The 21,307-nt window shown below is 36.1% G+C and overlaps 2 protein-coding genes across 3 annotated transcripts in view; one reads left to right on the plus strand and one right to left on the minus strand.

Moving 5' to 3' along the window:
* Nucleotides 1–21,307, plus strand: part of AK3 (adenylate kinase 3) — a 75,356-nt gene that overhangs the window by 42,772 nt on the left and 11,277 nt on the right. The gene's annotated exons all lie outside the window — the stretch shown is intronic.
* CDC37L1 (cell division cycle 37 like 1, HSP90 cochaperone) overlaps nt 1,581–21,307 on the minus strand; it is a 28,230-nt gene continuing 8,503 nt past the window's right edge. Inside the window, exons 3-7 of the mRNA XM_528531.5 lie at nt 20,615–20,708; nt 12,012–12,127; nt 11,345–11,467; nt 7,203–7,367; nt 1,581–3,221 (exon numbers count right to left, since the gene is read on the minus strand). Coding sequence (XP_528531.2) covers nt 3,120–3,221; nt 7,203–7,367; nt 11,345–11,467; nt 12,012–12,127; nt 20,615–20,708 — 600 coding nt within the window. The 3' untranslated portion in view covers nt 1,581–3,119. The remainder of the gene's footprint in view (nt 3,222–7,202; nt 7,368–11,344; nt 11,468–12,011; nt 12,128–20,614; nt 20,709–21,307) is intronic.

The raw sequence follows: 21,307 nt of genomic DNA on the forward strand, positions 1-21,307 counted from the left end.
TACATGTCCATTACAGATGAGAAATGGATGGATTTAAGGGTTTTGTTAAAAGTATGTTTGCTATAATGGCAAAATTGAAATGGAAAGCCCATGAAATGGAAAGCCCAACCTCAACCCAGACAAGTACCTCGGTTCTGTCCCACACCAATTTAAGGACTGAAATACATGACTGACTTAGAAAAGTAAACTGACATTTTGTTCTCCTCTGAAAATACCCAAAGGTTAACTTCAGGATCACCTTGCCTAAACCTACAGTCAACTTTTTTTATCCTGTTAGAAAATCCACTTACTAAAACAGATTCATGTTCTTTGGGCAGCATGTTCATTTTTATTTTTAGATGTTGCCAGGCTGGAGTGCAGTGGCGCCATCTTGGCTCACTGCAACCTCTGCCTCCCGGGGTTCAAGCGATTCTCCTGCCTCAGCCTCCTGAGTAACTGGGACTACAGCCACGCGCCACCATGCCCAGCTAATTTTTGTATTTTGGGTAGAGACAGGGTTTCACCATGTTGGCCAGGATGGTCTCGATCTCCTGACCTCAGGATCCACCCGCCTCGGCCTCCCAAAGTGCCGGGATTACAGGCGTAAGCTACTGTGCCCGGCCGTTCATTCATTTTTAAAAGGGTAATACGATATGCCAGTCTGAAAGAAGAGGAGGACCTGATTTTCCTAAAGAGAAGTTATGAGAGATTGTGAGCTCATTAGGCAAAATTTGAAAGAGCTCACTAATGGTATAATTGGAAGAGAATGTTACCCAACAACTACCTAAGAGTAATAATTTTAAGGCAGTATTATCTTCACTACCACTGAAAAAATGACACTGAGTTAACAGAGAATAAATGGACAGCTATTTGATTTAAAATTTTTTTATTCAAATATTAATTTTATCAAATGAAACAAGAATCTTTGATGATACTTTGATGTAAAAAAATGTTTCATTCATGTGTTTGCACTTTCCATGGTTTAATTTGTTTAGGGTAAATTGTCCAACCTGAAATGTAAATTATCCCTTTGCTTAGTATACTCTTTATTTCTTCAGAAACAAAAAAAAAGGTAGGAATTAGTTCAAGGATGTCAATTTACTGTTTCTAGTACTGAAGTACGGCTAACTATGTAATTTATAGCCTTTAAGTGCAAATTATGGCATCAGTCAGTGGTTCCCACAACAGACCCAATCACACTTTCATACTCAAAACACAGTATATTCTTTTGCAAGTAAAAATATATAAATCAAGTTTCAAAGAACATCTTTTCAGTACCCCTCAAGAATAGTTTACTCAGTTTGTTGATACTTTCTCTCCTGCCAGTCTTCAGTCATTAAATACCTCTAACTTAGAGAAGGCAAAATGAAATTCAAAACAATTTGAATGCTTACAGGCAAATCCTGGGAAAGAAGGGAAAATAATAATTCAAGTAACATTTCTGTGAAACTAGGAATATGGCTCCTGTGTCTGCCCATTCTCTCAATTTGGTAGAAAGGGAAAAATAAGAGCTTGCTTCAGAACAGAACAACAAGAAAAAAATGTCTACGACTAGGTCATGGGTTTAAAAAAAAAAAAGTGCAGGCTGACAAACACTACTATATAGTCAAACATTTTATTATAGAGTATATATCAAAAGCACAAAAACTTTTATTCTGAAAACCAGGAAGATTGTGATGTTACAGAAGAAGATTCAATAATTCCAGTCCATTTCTAGGGTACTAAGTGTCTGATCACCTCAGTTAAAACAAGATACAAATGAGGCCAAGGTCACAGGTCTGATCACCCTGAGTCCCTTAGCACTATTTGGTTTCTCAAGTTGAGACATGTATTCCCAGTCCCTGTTAGCCACCTTCCAAGTGTTTGCTACTAGCCTTAATGGGTACTTAGCCAAAGACTACACCCAAATATAACCAAAGCTTATGTTAAAGTCATAAGATTAATCCTTCAATAATAAGGATAGCATAATTGGCTTTGTTACCTAATTCTACATAAACAAAATCATCAAATACCCTGGCATAACTGAAATGACTTACAGAGGAAGTAGTAAAGCTTGGAAGTATTCTATGGTAACTGAGCTGAAAAAGGGGAAATGCCAAATGTTGTAAATGCCATCATTACTAATAAGAGTCACCAAATTCTCAGAAATAGGTAATTGGCAGCTCAAGGCAGTTAGCACTACAAGATTTCTCTTGCCTTTAAAAAAAAATCATTTTTAAGACTCCTTTCTTAAAAGGCTACATCAAAAAATAAACCAAAATAAAAAAAATTAAAAGGCTACATGAGTGAAATAACCACAAATTTAAAAATCAGATTATTATTCCTGTTTGTTCTTACAAGCCATTAGTATTCTTTTAAAACTTACTCCCTGAGAGATCCCAGACTATGTTAAGAGTGAGCCTGAAGTTATTCTTATTTAAAAAGAAAATCTATATTAGCTCATCACATTTGATATTATTATAACTCTTAAAGTCAGCAGGGTAAAATCAAATTCTAAGGAATATAGTTTTGAAAATAATTTGAGGGTAAATGTAATGTATATATCAAATTTGTATTATAGTCAAGGATTTAACTGATGGTGCCGAAAGTCAAGTATTTAAGAGTTAAGACTTTTAAAAATTGTACCCCCCAACTTATTTAGTAAAGTACATTACCAACTACTGATTTATTGCTTTTAATGTGATGAAACACCAAATTTGACAGCTAAAGTAGCAGTGGGATACAAGTATGTTTTTCTCTTTAATCATTTTTGTAGAATAGGACATGTACATATCCATATAAAAAGAGACTGTAGCAGATGCCTCCCAGAATCAACCAGTTCTTGTAAACATTGCATTTGTGCAGATTTTCATACTTGATTCCAAAATTGAGAACAATAAGATTAAAGGCAAATTTAGTAGCCACAAAAAGTCCAGTTTGACTTCCTGCAACATATGGTACCACTCTTCTCTTCAGAACAAAACAAAACAAAAAACCTAGCAGCACATTAAAAAAAATTTACAAAACATTTCAGTACTCTTTCCCTCCCATCAAAAACCGAACAAAAATAAAGTGCAGCACCCATAAAAGTGTCAAGAAAATAGCCAAGTTCTTCCTTTCTTGTAACAAAATAGCACTTGGCCTCAGCAGTCTTAACCAAATTATACAGTGTCCATCATTTTGGGTTCATCATCTTCTTTATGTACCACCGAGTTTAAGCTGCAGAGAGCTGTACTGATAGAATACTGAAGATAATCTGGATTCTGGGGAAAAAGAAAAGGTAGATTGGGGGGAGAAAAAGAACGCACTATAACCAGTTTTATGACAGTACATACATATATATTCAGTTTCACAGTCCTATTTCTCTGCAGTGTAGTACAGCAGTAGGAAAGAAGATGGACTTTGGAGACAGACTTGGGCTGAATCCCAAGAAAATAAAGAAAAAAATAGGATGCTATCACCTATGAGATGTGATAAAAGAATGATACATGTAAAAAACAGAAATGTTAACAAATACCACCTTTCTTCTCTGTTTAATCATACAAGGCAAGGCTACAACTTCCATGTGATTATATATACATAGCTACTGATAATTTAAATATGGTTTGAAGTTAGCAATGCATTTTTAAGATTACCATCTAATTACAACAGTAAATACTAAAACTGCAAATCATCTAAATAAAGAAAAAAATTTACTGGGTAAAAATTATGGATATCTTCAGGGTCTACTGTGGTTTCCCAAAGGTTAAAACACACTCAGTGAGAAATCTGTACACTTTTGAGATGTATTTACACCCTTATTTTTTAAACTGAGAATAAAACAACAGGATTTTTTAAACAAGCATAAACTCATAAATGTTATGCTTGTCAATTTCAAAAACTGGGAATAGAAAACATAAAATCTTACTCAATAAATGCAAAAATAAAACCATTATTAAAGCACCATGAATAAGGGTATAGCCCTTAAGACCCAGAACTTTAGAAAATTCTTCCCCAATTCAATTTTGTCTACTCAATTGTTCCAAATATCTGCTAGTTACTTAAGACTTTTACCACTTGTATTACTAGTTTTACTTATATTTATTTTATTTAATAAACACCAATGAGGACAGTAGTCAAACAGGATAGATGTCTTAAACCTCACCATCCAATAGGAGTTTGGGAGGCAGGGTTTTCTAAAGATCCTCCTAAGAAAGTACAACACTGTGTGAGATTCCTCTATTCTAAAAGTCAAAAAGCTAGCTGGAGTTCGGATTATTCCCAATCAGGTCTTTATGAAGGAAGTAGCAGGGACAACTGACTGAGGTCTGGGACACTCACACTGGGCTTCAGTTTTAATCCTGCCTCTATTTAGTAAAGCAAGCCTCAAGGAGAACAAAATTCACAATTTAGTAAAATTAGAAGCTAGCCTACAGGATAAACCTAAAGTTAACTGTTATTATTTCTATATCCAAGAGGCCTTGGATTAGACCTCTCAAAACTAAGGATAATGAATGGTATTTGGCTTATTTCACACGATTGCTGTCAATTATTAAAAAAAAGAAATGAAAAGCTAAATGGTTACCCACACTTAAGCTTTATCAAAAATGACCAATATTATTGTTACATTGTCTCATTCTCCAAAAAAACAGCTTTAAGACCTTTTTCTAACAATCCAAGCCTAATTCTCTGGAACAGAGCTTACAATTACTCTATTAAGACTGGGCTCCAGTTTTCCATGGCACAACTTTTAATAACAGAATTGGCTGAGGAGATTCTCCAAAACTCATCCACCCGTCTTCCTAAGAACTGTAAGATACTATCATACAGAGACTAAAAAATAAGGAATCGGTATACCCGACCTAACCTATACTTAAATTTCATTGACTGTCCCATATTTTCATCTAGTAACATTCTCAACACATATGATTCACAGTCTGTGGTATAGGTGAATAAGCAGTGAAGCATAATAGAAATCCAAAAGTAGAATATTAGATTCATCACTTATTGTGTTGACCTCAGGCAAATTTCTTAAGTTCTATGAATTTCAGTTTACTCATCTATAAAAATGAATGAAAATAAATCACAGGGTGTTTGAGAAAATTAAATAATATGTGTGAAAGTGCTTTACAACATATAAACTGATATAAAAATGGGATGTTATTATTATGGTAAGATTTTTCTTCCAAACCTCTAAACTGATGATTTGGTCTTTCAGGTGGCCTCTCATTTTACTTCCCTCAACTAGTCGATAATCCTTTCCGCACATGTAGCAAGCATCTAACTGAAATTTTATCCAGCCCTTGTATCCTTCAGAAGGACTACATCGGGATGCTCAAATTACTTACCATAAGGAATTGGTCTCCCACCATGAGGAGATTAGCCCAGCTTAATTAAATCTGAATAACCCTGATAATATCAGCAATACAAAAGTGTCAGAATTGTATAATTCTAGTCCCCCCATGACTATAAGGGATGCCTAGCACCTGATATCAGTTGCTATCTAATATATAGTTGCTATCTAATAATAAGAAGGACTTACTTCTCTCAAACCAGAGGCAACTTCTTGATAATATAGGCTTAAGATACTATAATGTGTATCTTTCCCTCTTATATTTAGAATCAGTTACATCCTTCCAAAGTCTCTTTTCTCCTTCCCATGCATTATGTGACATTTTAATTGCAGGAGGTTTATATAGTGGATTTCACAGTGACTTGGTCACAGAATTCCCCTGGAAAAACTACTTCCCTATGGGCTATTTCTTAGGAACTGAAGAGAAAAATCATCACTGAATTTAAATAAAATTAAGAGATAATCTGTAGGAATTTGTAGAGGCAATATTCTTTACATGTCTAACTAAGGGGGAACATTACTAATTATTTAAAAATCAAACATTAATTATTTCCATCCTTGAGACTTTTTTTTTTTTTTTTTTTTCAGCCAGAGTAGGCTCAGAGACTCCTGATCATAATATTTTTGACTGGGGTAAATATGATCAATCACTTTCCTTAAAGGACATACATGTAATTGGAATGGTGAAATTATAGTGAGATAAGGTCAAGCCACTGAAAATCCCAATTTTTAGCACTTTATGAGGTTTAAAACTAAATATAGGACTCTCCTCACATTGTCTTTTGAATAAGACTTTCCTTCTCACAATGTAGACAACAGATTAAACTGGCTAAAGCTGGTCTTAAAATCTTGGAGCCTGGAAATGAGAGATGACTGGGCTCTATTAAAGTGCTACTAGTAAAATCAAATGGGTAGGAATTATCTAATAATAACTTAAACTTGTAATCCTAACTAGCATCAGGCAGACCAGTGGTCTGATCACGTCTCCTTTTTGATGTAAATAATTTTTTCATGCTGCCTATATGACATGATTTTATCTTTTTTTTTTTTTTGAGACAGAGTCTCGCTCTGTCGCCCAGGCTGGAGTGCAGTGGCTCGATCTCGGCTCACTGCAAGCTCTGCCTCCCGGGTTCACGCCATTCTCCTGCCTCAGCCTCCCGAGTAGCTGGGACTGCAGGTGCCTGCCACCACGCCCGGCTAATTTTTTTGTATTTTTTTTTTTTAGTAGAGACGGGGTTTCACCTTGTTAGCCAGGATGGTCTCGATCTCCTGACCTCGTGATCTGCCTGTCTCGGCCTTCCAAAGTGCTGGGATTACAGGCGTGAGCCACTGCGCCCAGCTGACATGGTTTTATCTTGATCAAACCACTGAAGACTTCAAAGAGACTCAAACAGTTGGCCAGTATTACCAGATACAATATTACCAGCTACATTAATGTGTTCTAAAAATGTTATATCTGGTAGACCCAACATTTAACAAGAAAATACTAAATAAACTTAAGCAACAGATCACACTGGTTCCATGTGCATGTCCACTTTGAAGCTAATCATCCTAAAAAATTCAAAATGGCATAGTTCTAACTCAGGATGAGATGTTTTAAGGAAGCTCCTGAGGGAGCCATCTTGAAGAGTTTATGATTGAGATGATCAATAGCTAAGATTTGTTCTTAAGAATGGTTAGGTATAACTAATCACTACTACATTAAAAGGAGAGGAAATCTGGTATCTCTAAATACTTAAGAGGTGAGATTCAGCACCAAAACATGGCATGAAGTAAGATTTAACAGTTATCTTCTGAGGCAGGAATATTTAAAATAGTAGCACATATTAAAAAAAAAAAAGAGTGGGGCAAAATAACAAAAATTATGTGAATTAATAGGCTTATAAAACAAATATTTACTTTTCCAACTTACCTGTGGTAAGGATTCTAATAAACCTATAGATCCAACACCAGAATGGGGAACATGATTCTGAACTGTCATAGGTTGAAAACTTTGTGATTGAGAATAAAGTCTTACTCTTGACTTGAAAGCTTCAAGTTCATTTTTGAATGCTTCAAAATAACCTTCTTCCTCTGCCTAGAAAAAACAAAAAAAAACAAAGACTGTTCTTCAAGATTTCTAGACATAGTAAATTCCAGAAAGCATATAACAGGTTTGAAGTGGAGGAAGTAATGACAAGGTGAATAGTCTAAATATAGAAACCACCACGATCCCTGTCACATTTGTGAAAACTACCCGATTTATAGGAACATTAATAATTGGTTTGCTCCATTTCCTTCTGCTTCAGCAAAATAAGCTAATGAAAAACAACCCCTCCCTATGCATATGCACACAACTAAAAGGAAAGAAGGCTTTCTCTGTATTTTCCTTGATTTATCTGCATCCTTAACAGGATCCAAAATAGTCATTTAATCTGTCCAATTCATTCTATCTTCTTCCTACTACCAAACAATCAAGGGATATTCTTAAAACCTTTTAATTCTCCAACAATTAATGAGGGGGCACTATTACCTGTTCCTAGTAATTTTCTAACTGTATATTCCCTACTTAAAAGAGCTACGAAAACCAAATAGAATTCAATAGTCAACGTCATTATGGAACTATCTTGCTCTAGTTAAGCAAGTACCTTCTTTTCAATATTATGGAAAGAAAAAGTATGATAACTTAGGTCGAGGGAGTGGAACTCTTAGGCAACTCCCTATTGGCAGCTGCCTCTGTTTATGTTTCCTCTGAATATAGAGAAATGATACAGAGATTTATCCTACCAATAGAGTGCAGGCTTTAAGTTCAAGTAGTGGAAGAGATCTTGTCAAATGGATTTTAGGTTGCGTAACAGGTTAAAACCTGTGGATTAGTTATTACCATCAGCTTCTACTGAAATAATGCAGAGAATGTTCTGTGCTGCCATCCTATCTTCTTGTAAATTTAGGAAGAATTTCCTTAATTACATTTTAGCACCTCACTTTATAAGAACTTGTGTGGACACAGAGTATGTAATATCCATAAGGATTCTTTCTGAAAATTAAGAGGCACAATTGCTGTCCTCACTGCGTGCTTAAGGTTTAGGGATTTAGATATAGAGTGATGACAGATTTTGTATTATTAAGTAATTTGTGGGCCACTTACTTAATTTCTTTATGCCAATTTCTTCACCCATAAGATAGCAACAGTAATCCTCATAAAATGTTATATGAATTTAATGAGTTAATACATGTAAAGTGCTTAGAATAGTCCCTGGAACAAAGTAAGCATACCATGAAAGTGATTATTTCATAATTTAAAAAAAAGTATTATTAAGCATACAAATGTTAAGATTGAAGACCAGTGCCTTTCCGTTTTACTTTGTTAAAGTAAATGTCAAACAATATATATGATTTGGCCACATTCCATTATTTTATTAAACACCAGTTTAAACACATCCATTAATGTAAGATAAAAAGGAAAGTATGTTTTTTACTACTCTTAAGTGTCAAGTAAAAATTTAGAAGAGACCGGGTGTGGTGGCTCATGTCTGTAATCCCAGTATTTTGGAAGGTTAAGGCAGGAGGACAGCTTGAGCCCAGAAGTTCGAGACCAGCCTGGGCAACACAGTGAGACCGTGTCTCTACAAAAAATTAGCTGGGGATGGTGGCATGTGCCTGTAGTCCCAGCTACCTGGGAATCTGAGGCAGGAGGACTGCTTGAGCCCAGAAGTTCAAGGCTGCAGTGAGCAATGATTGCACCACTGCACTCTAGCCTGAGTGACAGAGCAGGACCTTATCTCTAAAAACAAACAAGTTTAGACTAGTCACCAGAAGCAGCCTAGCTAAAATATCAAGTCAAGCATTTGCTATTAAAGTTCAACTGTTTCAGGAAAATTTCATATTTTGGTTGCATTTCAGAAGAGTTTAGGGTATTTAAGTTAGGACTACTGCCACATTGAGAGTTTTTTTAATATAAAAATATAATTTTATGTTTATAATAGGAAATGTTCATTGTAGTACATGAAAAAGAAAACGGAAATTATTTATAATTTCACCACACAAGTATAACCAAAGTTAAACTTTTGGTATACTTCCTTTTAACTTCTAATTGTATATGTTCAAATATATCCTATGTGCAGAAGAGCATGTAAAAGATATACGCACAGTTTATTCAGCAAAACCCCCACTATTTACCCATAGAAATTAGGAAATGGATCATTACTAGGATCCTAGAAACCAGTTCCCAAGAGCATTCCCCCTCCCTCCCTGAGGTTATCATTATTGTAACTTTTGTCTTCTTAATTATTCCTTTGCTTTTTAGTTTTACTGCTTATATATGTATCCTTCAACAATATATTATTTAGTTCTGCCTGTCACTAAAAAAATACTTTATGAAAAAATACAAAATATGAACATTGATACTAGATATATCCATTTAGCATCTATCTAAACAGATACATCACTCTGTGGTTTGTTTGATTCACTCTCTTGTTCTTCCATCCATGCTGATGTTGGCTAGTATTTTATAGAATGAATATACAGGTTGAATATCTGAAATGCTTGGCACCAGAAGTTTTTCAGATTGTCAATTTTTTCACATTTGGGAATATTTGCATTATACTTACCAGTGAACATCTCTAAATTGAAAACACAAAATCTGTGAGTATTTCCCTTGAGTGTCATGTCGATGCTCAAAAAGTTTTGGATTTTGGAGCGTTTTGGATTTTGGATTAGGAATACTCAACCTACACCACAATTTATTTATTGTTTCCAGGCTTTTAGCTATTACAATCTACTATAAACATTACGGCAATCTAGTACATATGTGTAAGAGTTTCTCTAGTGCAGCAGTTCTCTTTACAGTCTTCAAAATTATTGAGGACCCTAAAGAGCTTCTGTTTATGTGAGTTGTATCTGTCAGTATTTACTGTTAGAAATGAAAACTGAGGAATTTTTAAAACATTAACTAAAAATAACAATGACAAACTCATTACACTACCATTAATAACATTTTTATTTAAAAAAAAAGCTTTCCAAAACAAAAAAATTTAGTGAGAAAAGAGCTGCTTTTTCCTTCAATTTTTCTAAATCTAATGTCTGACTTTACAGAAGATGGCTAGATTCTCATATTTGTACTTCCGCATTAATCTCTATTGTACACTACTGAGGAATGAAAGTGAAAATTAAAAATAACATCTTGGTATTATTATGAAAATAGTTTCGACAGAGAACCTCCTGAAAAGGTCTTGAAGCCCCTCCGGGTTCCTGGAGCACACCTTGAGAATCTACTCTCTAGGATGCATACACCTAGGAGAATTTCTGGGTGTTAAGGCAGGCACTTGTTCAACTTCACTAGAAAATTTTTTAAAGTGGTTGTTCCAATTTATACTTCCACTAGCAGTGAACGCAAATTCTTATTGCCCTACTTCTTGGGCAGCTTTTAAATTACTGCAAATCTTGTGAGTGTGAAAGGTACTTAATCTTTCTAGACATCTATTTTTCTTCAACATAGCCAACACCATCTAGTATGTACTGCTTCCTGTGAATTCATAGCGTAAGCATTTCTTCAGCTCATTACAAAAGTTCCATAAATATAATTTTAAAGGGTGCATGATATTCTATGTACCATGGGTATTTTTAACTATTCCCTTAATTGCTGAATTTTTAGGTTGCTTCCTATTTTTTCTTTATAAAAGTCTGATTTCTCATTAAACTGCTGAGTTCTACACATGAAGAATCCTGTATCTATTTTGCTCAATAATGCATCCTGAGCATCTGAAACAGCTGTGCTTTGCATTAGGCACTCAATATTTACTGAATGAATTAATGATGGAACGTAAGTTTCCTGAATACACACATTCATTTAAATGGGTCTCAATTTCATATACATGCTGTAGTACAGCCTCTTATATAGCTCTTTTAAGTTTAAATTAGCAAGAAATTAGCAATATAAATTTTATTTTCACAAGAAAATCTACAGAATTTAGCCTGTGGCATCCTGCTTGGATGCCTTCTATTGATATGAACAGAACAAAGAGGTCTCAGCTGGGACCAAATCTTCCCATTTATCAATATCAAATAACTACTTACTTTGGCTTTCTGGAAAAATAAACGAAAACACCCTCTTGGATCCACATTACAGTTTTTGGCCATTTCCATAATAAACTGCATTACAACAGCTTGATGTGCTATTTGTTCCATTAAAGCCCCTTTCTGAAAAAGATTTAAATGATATAAGAAACAAATATATAAATATATTTAATTGGCATACTCATTCAAATTTTGAATTTTTAAAATACTTTTGATTTTACTCTCTTAAGTTATAAGTCAAATACTTTACAAACATATACAGAGTATATCTTAGTTTTTTTTTATTATTTGTATGTGGACCAGAATAACTAAAGGAAGACCATGCTCTGAACTTGATTTAATACCATGATTACCGTCTGGATTTTTAAAATACGACTTTCAAATTAGTTTGAAAAGGATTATAGTAATATGAAAACAAGAGAGATGGAGGTGGAGTGGCAGAGAAAGCATAGTGGAAAAGTTTCTGTATGCTAACTGAAACAACAACAACAACAAAATCCCACATTAAACTCAAGTAGATCTGAAAGCAAAAAATGGTAATTCCATTTAATGACCTTCCTGCTTTCTTTTAAAGGACTTAATGTAGAAAACAAAACAAAACATCAATAAAGTATGAAATCAGACTTCCACTAAGGTTCCCAGAAACTCAAGGTTCACATAATAATACCTTCTCAGCTTCCAGGTGAAAACACCATAAAATAAGATATTTAGCAGTTTCTTCACATACAAGGTATGGATGGTCAGACAAAAATCTCTGGCTATCATCCCATCGACTCAACATACCTGTAAAAAAAAGAATTGAACCATAAGTGTCAAATATTTTCTTTCTTCCCATAAGGGAAGAAATACCAACCATTCTTAATTCATTAATCTCTCAATGGTATTTTTAAATGATTCTCTTTAAAGACAATTCATATTACCAGAGCAACAGATTATGGTAAAAGAGCAAGTGAGGGACAATACTCTTTAAAGCAATACTCAGTAGACTGGAAATAGCTCCTAAAATTCACAGGAAGTTTTATTTCAGATAATTAATCAGGCCAGAGTGGCCAGTTCAATATTAAAAAGTCCTACATCCATGAATGCCCACAGTCTTGGGCAAATTGAGAGTTAGTTATGTAAGCCATTTACTCATGATGTCTGTTATAAACAAAGTCTTTTAAAAATTAGTTAAGCATATTTGAAAATGGTTGTCATTTTGTTTCAAGGTGTCAAAGAAATCCAAATACTATTTAAGTTATATCTACACCTTTATCTAAATTAGCAGGAAATTTGGTCAAAGTCAATACCACCAAGAAATCACGGAACCAGCAAAGTGTTGACTTTTTAATGTTGTCCAGTCAGTCATAACTGAATAGATTTTTTTCTTTTCTTTTTTTCTCTTCTTTTTTTCTCCATAAAGATGAGAGTCTTATTATGTTGCTCAGGCTGGTCTTGAACTCCTGGCCTCAAGAGATTCTCCTGGCTAGGCCTCCCAAAGTGCTGGGATTACGGGCATGAGCCACTGTGCCTGGCTAACTGAATAAATTCAATATAGCAATGTTAGGTTTAGATTCCTTAGACTCATGCAAAGAAGTCTGGATATTCATGGAAATTTTGTAGAGCTGACTCAAGAGTTTAGCAGTAAACTTTTCCTGTAGGTGCAAAATGAACTCCTATATATTTAATTCCACATCAGTACACAAGAAAGAACAAAACTGAAGACAAATGTCCTACTGAGAATACACAGCAACAATGTGAGTCAATCAAAAATAAATGATTCATTTTTTCCTCACTTAAAAAAGGGGGGTGGGGCCAGGCACGGTGGCTCATGCCTGCAATCCCAGCACTTTGGGAGGCCAAGGCAGGCGGATCACCTGAGGTCAGGAGTTCGAGACCAGCCTGGCCAACATGGTAAAACCCTGTCTCTACTAAAAATATAAAAATTAGTTGGGCATGGTGGCAGGTAAATCCCAGCTACTTGGAAGGCTGAGGCTCAAGAATCGCTTGAACTCAGGAGGCGGAGGTTGCAGCGAGCCGAGATTGCACCACAGTACTCCAGCCTGGGTGACAGAGCGAGAGACTCTGTCTCAAAGGAGATAAGCTGGGCATGGTGGCACATGCTTGTAATCTCAGCACTTTTGGAGGCTGAGGCCAGAGGAATGGTGGAGTCCAGGAGTTGCAGGCCAACCTCAGCAACATAGTAAGACCCTGTCTCTACAGAAAAAGCTTAAAAATTAGCTGGGCATGGTAGTGTGCACCTGTAGTCCCAGCTACTTGGGAGTCTGAGGGGGCAGGTTCACTTGGGAGCCTAGGAGCTAGAGGCTGCAGAAGGTATGATGGAACCACTGTGCTCCAGCTTGGGCAATACAGCAAGACCTCATCTCTTAAAAGGATTAAAAAAAGGATAAAGACTGTAGCATTTTCTCATAGAGTATTCTAAGCTTTATAAAGTTATTTCCCCAACGCTTTGGACATAATGATTAGGTCATTTGAAGTTCTGAGAAACAGAATGATTATGGAAGTTACTTAAAACTACTTCTTAAAGTATAAGAATATTGCTAGGCGTGGTGTAATCCCCACTATTTGGGAGGCTGAGGTGAGAGGACACCTTGAGCCCAGATGGTGGAGGCTGCAGTGAGCTATGACCTCACCACTGCACTTTAGCCTGGGTGACAGAGCAACACCCTATCTCTTAAAAAAGCCTAATGATTCCTGGGACTCAGATTTAAAGAAAGCACAATCCTTATTTCTTATACTTGAACCCACAAAGTAAATCCTATGAAGCAGTTTTGCCTTAGCTTTCTTACACTTCTGGAGAGGTAATATTTTCAACTCTATCCTACCATCCACGATAAAGCACTGCTCCTCTTGTTTACTTCTTCATGGCAGCATTGTGACTTACTGAAATACCAAAAGCCTTATCCATTCTGGTTTATTTTGCAGGAAGGATAACATGAAAGGGTTCCTGACACTTGGGGCCATGGGGAAGGGTATCATTAAATGTTAATTTTTTTTTTCTTTTTGTTGAGATGGAGTCTCGCTCTGTTGCCCAGGCTGGAGTACAGCAACACGATCTCAGCTCACTGCAACCTCCGCCTCCTGGGTTCAAGTAATTCTCCTGCCTCAGCCTCCTGGAAGCTGGGATTACAGGCGTGTGTCACCACGCCCAGTTAATTTTTGTATTTTTAGTAGAGACAAGGTTTCACCATGTTGATCAGGCTGGTCTCAAACTCCTCACCTCATGATCCACCTGCCGCGGCCTCCCAAAGTGCTGGGATTGCAGGTGTGAGCCACCACTCCCTGCCAAATGTTAATATTTTTTAACTACCTATTTAATACCTGAGACGAATTAACACTTGACATTGAAAATACATTTTTTTTTAAATCTGAGAAATACTATCACTTGATTTCAAAAATGCACATTGAATTAGTATGAAATTGAGAAGTTCAGTTACAGGTAGTCGATACAGACCTTTGTGGAAAGAGTGTGGAATTTTATGAACAAAATAAAGACAGGTGGGGCGCAGTAGCTCACACCTGTAATCCCAGCATTTTGGGAGGCCAAGGCAGGAGAATCACCTGAGCACAGGAGTTTTAGGTCAGTCTAGGCAACAAAATGAGACCGTGTCTCCACACAAAATGAGATAATTAGCCAGGCATGGCGGAGTACACTTGTAGTCCCAGCTACTTGGAAGGCTGGGGCAGGAGGATTGCTTGAGCTTAGGAAATTGAGGCTGCAGTTGCTATGATCTTGTGACTGTAATCCAGCCTGGGTGACAGAAAAAGACTCTGTTTCAAAAATAAAACACATAAGGAGAATCAACAACTCAGTGGAACAGCATATACCTCAAATTACTATTTTGGAATTTGTAAACAGACTTGTATACAAATGGAGAGTAACAATTTAAGACAGCGGCTGAGAAGACAGACTAGAGCTAAATGGCCCAGGTTCAAATACTGGCTTCACCATTTTACTACTGCAGGTCCCTTTATATGCCCCCATTTCCTCCTCTGTAAAATAGGGCTAAAAATAGTACCTAACTCAGGATTTTCATGGCAATTAAATGCTATTAATTCATATAAAGCACTTAGAACAGTGCCTGAGACATAGTAAATACTCGATAAATGATAAGCACCCATTCAAAATGTTTATTTAGCTAATCCTTTGGTTAAGGATAATACAGTCATTTAAACTAGCCAAACAATTTCTCTGAATGCTTGGAAAACCTCACTTTGACAAGTTTAGATATTTTAATCATATGCTTTAACCTATATATTTCCCTAGTGAACGTCTAAATCTCAATCCATCATCAACCTTCAATATGCCACCTGATTCCTAAAATGGTCCTGAAATACACATGTCCTTCCTTATTACTGATTTCCCTTTCCTCTTTCATTACACTTACAGAATTACTATTATTATTAATTAATTTATTTATTTATCTTGAGAGACAGGTTATTCCTCTGTGGTCTAGGCTAGAGTGCACTGGTGCAATCACAACTCACTGCAGCCTCAACCTCCTGGGCTCAAGAGATCCTCCCACCTCAGCCTCTGCAGTAGCTGGGACTACAGGTATAAGCCACCACACCTGACGAATTTTTTTTTTTTTTTTTTGTAGAGATGAGGTTTCACTGTGTTGCCCGGGCTGGTCTTGAATCCCTGGGCTCAAGTGATCCTCCAGCCTCAGTTTCTCAAAGTGCTGGGATTACAGGCAGAACCACTATGCCAGGCTTAAAATGATATATTTTAACAAACTACACTAATTCATTTTAATTTCTCTGTGTACTAAAAATCTCCCAGCTAGTTTGTGAATTACTTGAGGAAAGCTGTATGATCATTTCCCATATTCCTAAACTCCAGATCTCCTCTATTTCCAATCGTCTACCACCATATGCATTTCTACTGATATGCCTGCACGTAAACCCATCTTACTTGAAACCAAACCCATACTTGTCTCTCTGCCATCCTACAATGTTTCCTAGGCTCCATGTTACCAAATCAAGCATTCTAGAAATTCCTCTGACATTTCCATTTCTCCCACATCAAATTGACCACCAAGTCCTGTGGTTATACTACTATGATCGGTTAATACAGTGAATCACATTAATGAGTTTTCTAACGTTAAGCCATTTTGATTCTTAGGATAAACTCTTTGAAAAATTTTTTTTCAGATTATAAAAATAAAGTTTATTTATTATGAAGAATTTTTAAAATCCGGAAAATAAAAGTTAGCTGTAATTCTACCACAAGAGATTACTGTTAACATTTTGATGTATTTCCTTCCAGGCATATTTTTGAATGACTTTTTAAAAAACCAAAATTAAGGCTCAGAGTGGTGGCTCACGCCTGTAATCCCAGCACTTTGAGAGGCCGAGGCGGGTGGATCATCTGAGGTCAGGAGTTCAAGGCCAGCCTGGTCAACATGGTGAAACCCCATCTCTACTAAAAATACAAAAATTAGCCAGGCGTGGTAGCAGGCGCCTGTAATCCCAGCTACTCGGGAGGCTGAGGCAGGAGGAACGCTTGAACCCGGGAGGCGGAGGTTGCAGTGAGCTGAGATCACACCACTGTACTCCAGCCTGGGGAACAAGAGCGAGATTTCATCTCAAAAAAAAAAAAAAACATTAAAATCATATACATTTTCTATTCATTTCACTTCATAGGTAAGAGTGCTTTATATTAAATGTTTTTCAAAAATAAGATATTGATATGTTTTTTAAAAGCAATGAACAATTACATTGAAGAGGTTGTAAATATCCATAGTCAGAACAAACGAAAAAACTTCTATCATAGTATTTGAGCAAACTTTTATAGCTCTTGGTAAAATTTCCAGTGACAACATCCTACACAGATTAAAAAAAGCGGAACCACAGCTAACTTTGGCTGAAAGTGAAGATGATGTGCTCTGAAAGTTAGATGACTCAAAAAGCAGCTCTGATGACCATAAAGCCAGTGATGCCAAACATGCCTATAACTGTGAATATAACGGTTGTCAAATTTAAGACATAAAAGCCTTTGCTTTTAAATTAATATTTTATATTTATAAAACGTGAATTAACTAAATTAATAAACTAAATACAAATGTAGAGGAAAAAGTCAGATTTCAATGCTTTATAATAGTCCATGATATATTGTACCATTTACCACTAGGTGGTAAATTCCACCTAATTGTAAGGGTAAAAGCAGCACAAGAAAGGTAGTCAACAAATTGTAAAAGGGAAAAGTTAGGAAAAACTCTGAAGAATATAAGTACAAATAAGACCACAGAGAAACATGGGTGTAAAGCCCCTATAGCCCTATACAGCCCCCACACACACCAGGCCCGTGTCAACCAAGAGTCCAGAATGCAATCCAAGTCCAGAAAGCCTCCAACTGGAAGCTTTAATTACATCTCCTATTGCAGATGTGTTTAGAAGAGTATACCAGAAGCCATTATCCTAAGCAAACTAACAAAGGAACAGAAAACCAAATACCGCATATTCTCACCTATAAGCGGGAGTTAAATGATGAGAATACATGCACACATAAAGGGGAACAACACACACTGGAGTTTACCGAAGGGCGGAGGGTGGGAGGATCAGGAAAAATAACTAATGAATACTAGGCTTAATACCTGGGTGATGTAATAATCTGTACAACAAATCCCCAAGACACACGCTTACCTATGTAACAAACCTGCACATCCTGCACATGTACCCCTGAATTTAAAACAAAAGTTAAACAACAACAAAAAAACAAAATAAAGGAGTATACCAATATAGTCATCATTTTGGTAAGCTTTCTTCTTTCATCACAATAAGCATACATCAGAAATCTTCCATCAAGCAGGCATAGCCACAAATTTTCACTGTCTTGTGTCACACCTCTATCAACTCTGTGCCATAATTCAGTCCACAGGGATTATTATCTCATCATTCCCCATGACTACAAGTTGGTCCACTCTCCACTGATGGAACTTGGTAAAGCAGAAATTGCAGGTATTCCAGGTCTCTTGTTAAGACATATCTATTCCAGAGTGGGAAATAAAACACATGAACATTTTGAGAGCCTACTACCTTTGTAACATTCCTGGGGATCCAATGTGCTGTGGCAAGTAATATATCTCCTTTGAAGTTAAAGACAACATGCATTTTCAGTAAGAAACAGGCACATTGTGACTCTGGGAATGGCTATTGGTCTGGCTGGGTGTGAAAACAGCAAGGCTCTGATATTTATTACAAGATAGTATATTGGAAGTTCACAACACATAACAGCAAAATGATTGCTTATTAATCACCTGTGGATGTTAAGTCAGTTTTTTTCCTCAACTATCTCATTATTTGCACAATAGTTTCAAAAATTCAGGGGTCGTGGTGGCATAAGTTTGTGATTATGCATAGATTCGACAGTGTAGACTCTCCCCTCAAGGATGTTCTAGTATCCTAATCCAGTTTAGCCACTGAACACCTAATTTACTAGTAGCGAAAAACACCAAAATCTCAATACGGCACAATGCACTGCAGAGATCAGTCAGCCATCAAGTAGCAGGTTGACTACCCTGGTCCCACTTCATCTCAGAGGGACTGGTAATTCCTCACTTGAAGGAGCCCACTCTAGATGTTTAAGTGCCCTCCCTCCTTGCCATGCTTCTAATCAGTAATACATCTGTAGTCTTACTAAATGAATTATTCGCCATACCACACTATTTTTTGACCCAGAAACTCATTTTACAGCAAAAGAAATGAAGACTGTAGGGTTCATGAAATTCACTGTTCTCATCACGAACATCACTACCCAGAAGCAGGTTTTATAAAATGCTGAAGATACATAGTGCCAGATGGGTTACAACACTTTGTGATATTTGGATATTTTCCTACACAAAATTGCTTCTGAACAAGGCACTCAGCTTACAGCAAAAGTGAAAGAACTGCTTCTCATTTACTAGGTTTCTCATGGCTTCAAAGCAACCAACTTTCAGAGTGCCAGCTGGGTGAAAACACCTTGAGGAATGTTGTTTCACCAGATGCAGTACATGCTCTGAAAGAGCAATCAGTATATGGTACTATTTTTCCTTCAGCAGAAAAACATGGACCTAGAAAGCAAGGACTGTAGGCGGGAGTGGCAATTCACATATCACAACTAAGATTCATGTGCAAATTTTTTGCCTTCTATCCTTATGACTCAAGGCTCTGCTCATTTTAAGATTTTACTATCTGTCCAAGGGAGGCCTGTGTATTCATTTTTTTTCCATTATAAATAATACCACATTGATTATATGTAGAAAAACTTTGTCTTTATTTCTTTGGGTACTATTTTTTAGTTAAACACAGTCTTTTTTCTTTCTTTAAAATGAAAAGTATGAGCAAAGTGAATATTTTACGAATAAATTACATAAAAGGAAGGGAAAAAATTTAAAGTAATATTTATTATATTGACATAACTGAAGCATAAACGAAATTCAAAAAACTTTGGGTAAATAAACACCAATAGGAAAAAGATTTCAAAATGCCATTTAAAAAGTTCATGAACATATTACAAATAAAAACCATGTTTACTAAATTAACATACTACTTGGAATTAAAAAAAAAAAAGTTTTAAACCTTAACTCCTAACACTTCCCAGCAGCATTTTCATGCCAGCGGTATCATGCTGCCTATAATTCTCAGAACACACCATGCTGTTTCCTAACTGCCCGTCTCATGCTGTTGCTGTTGGCTTGCCTCCCTTATACATGAAAAACTCCTATCTGTTCCTTGAAATGAAGCTCAGATGCTGGCTCCTCTGGGAAGCCTTCACTTGTATCAACCCCCCTCTTACCCTTTTTCCCCAATAGAAAAAATCTATTTTTCAGTTCTTTATATATACATTTCTATTACTATATTTATCTGAGTAACAGTTCAAGGATCTGCCTGAATTATAAAGCATCATATCCAAAACCTGAAAAAAAATGAATAATCTTTAAACCATAAGATAATCAGATTCCAAGGAAGCAAAGAGGAAAAAGAAAAAAGCAAAGACTAGTTAGGAAATGGAAAGAGGCTATGGAATACATAAAGTTGTCTTAAAGGTAGTACACTAAATAATAGTACTTTTGCTTCTCTTTACCATTTGGTTTGCTCTGTCAATTAATTTTATTTATAACCAAAAAAAAAAAAAATTCTAAAAGAAGATCTATACAGCTGTGCCAGAAGCTACAAAATTGGAGTTTGCCACTTTTCTTTTTGGCTCTCTTTTTATAAATCCATTTTTTGCACATGTACATATGATACCAAACATTACAAAGAAGGAAATCCAAGTAGTAGACTTACCAAAATGTCTGATTTTTTGCTCATATTTTTGCATAAATGATTCTGATTTATCTTCATCTTCTGTGTCTTTTCTTTTATCTTGATTAATAAAACTCTAAGAAAAAATTTTAGAAATTTAAATCAGATTTTAAATTCTAATTGAATCTTCTTTCTCAGATACTGAATATCTAGCAATTCTTCCTATAGACAATATATGTGGTATAGTATCATACTGATATTACATGATTAAATTCATCTGGTAAACTATTTTTAAAAATTAAAATTTTCCTGTATGGGAGTCTTATTAATTTTGTTTAAAATGATGTATGAGGCCGGGCGTGGTGGCTCACGCCTGTAATCCCAGCACTTTGGGAGGCCGAGGCGGGTGGATCACAAGGTCAGGAGTTCAAGACCAGCCTGGCCAACATAGTGAAACCCCGTCTCTACTAAAAATACAAAAAATAGCTGGGTATGGTGGTGGATGCCTGTAATCCCAGCTACTCGGGAGGCTGAGGCAGGAGAATCTTGCGTGAACCCGGGAGGCAGAGGTTGCAGTGAGCTGAGATCATGCCACTGCACTCCAGCCCAGGCGACAGAACAAGACTCCATCTCAAAAAAATACATACGATATATGTGTGGATATAGGTTCATCTTAGAAATCATACAGAAAAACAACTGAATTAACCTTTTTGGTAAGCTGAATTTCCCAATTAA

Source organism: Pan troglodytes, chromosome 11, assembly GCF_028858775.2.
Source record: "Pan troglodytes isolate AG18354 chromosome 11, NHGRI_mPanTro3-v2.0_pri, whole genome shotgun sequence".
Classification (NCBI taxonomy): Eukaryota; Metazoa; Chordata; class Mammalia; order Primates; family Hominidae; genus Pan; species Pan troglodytes.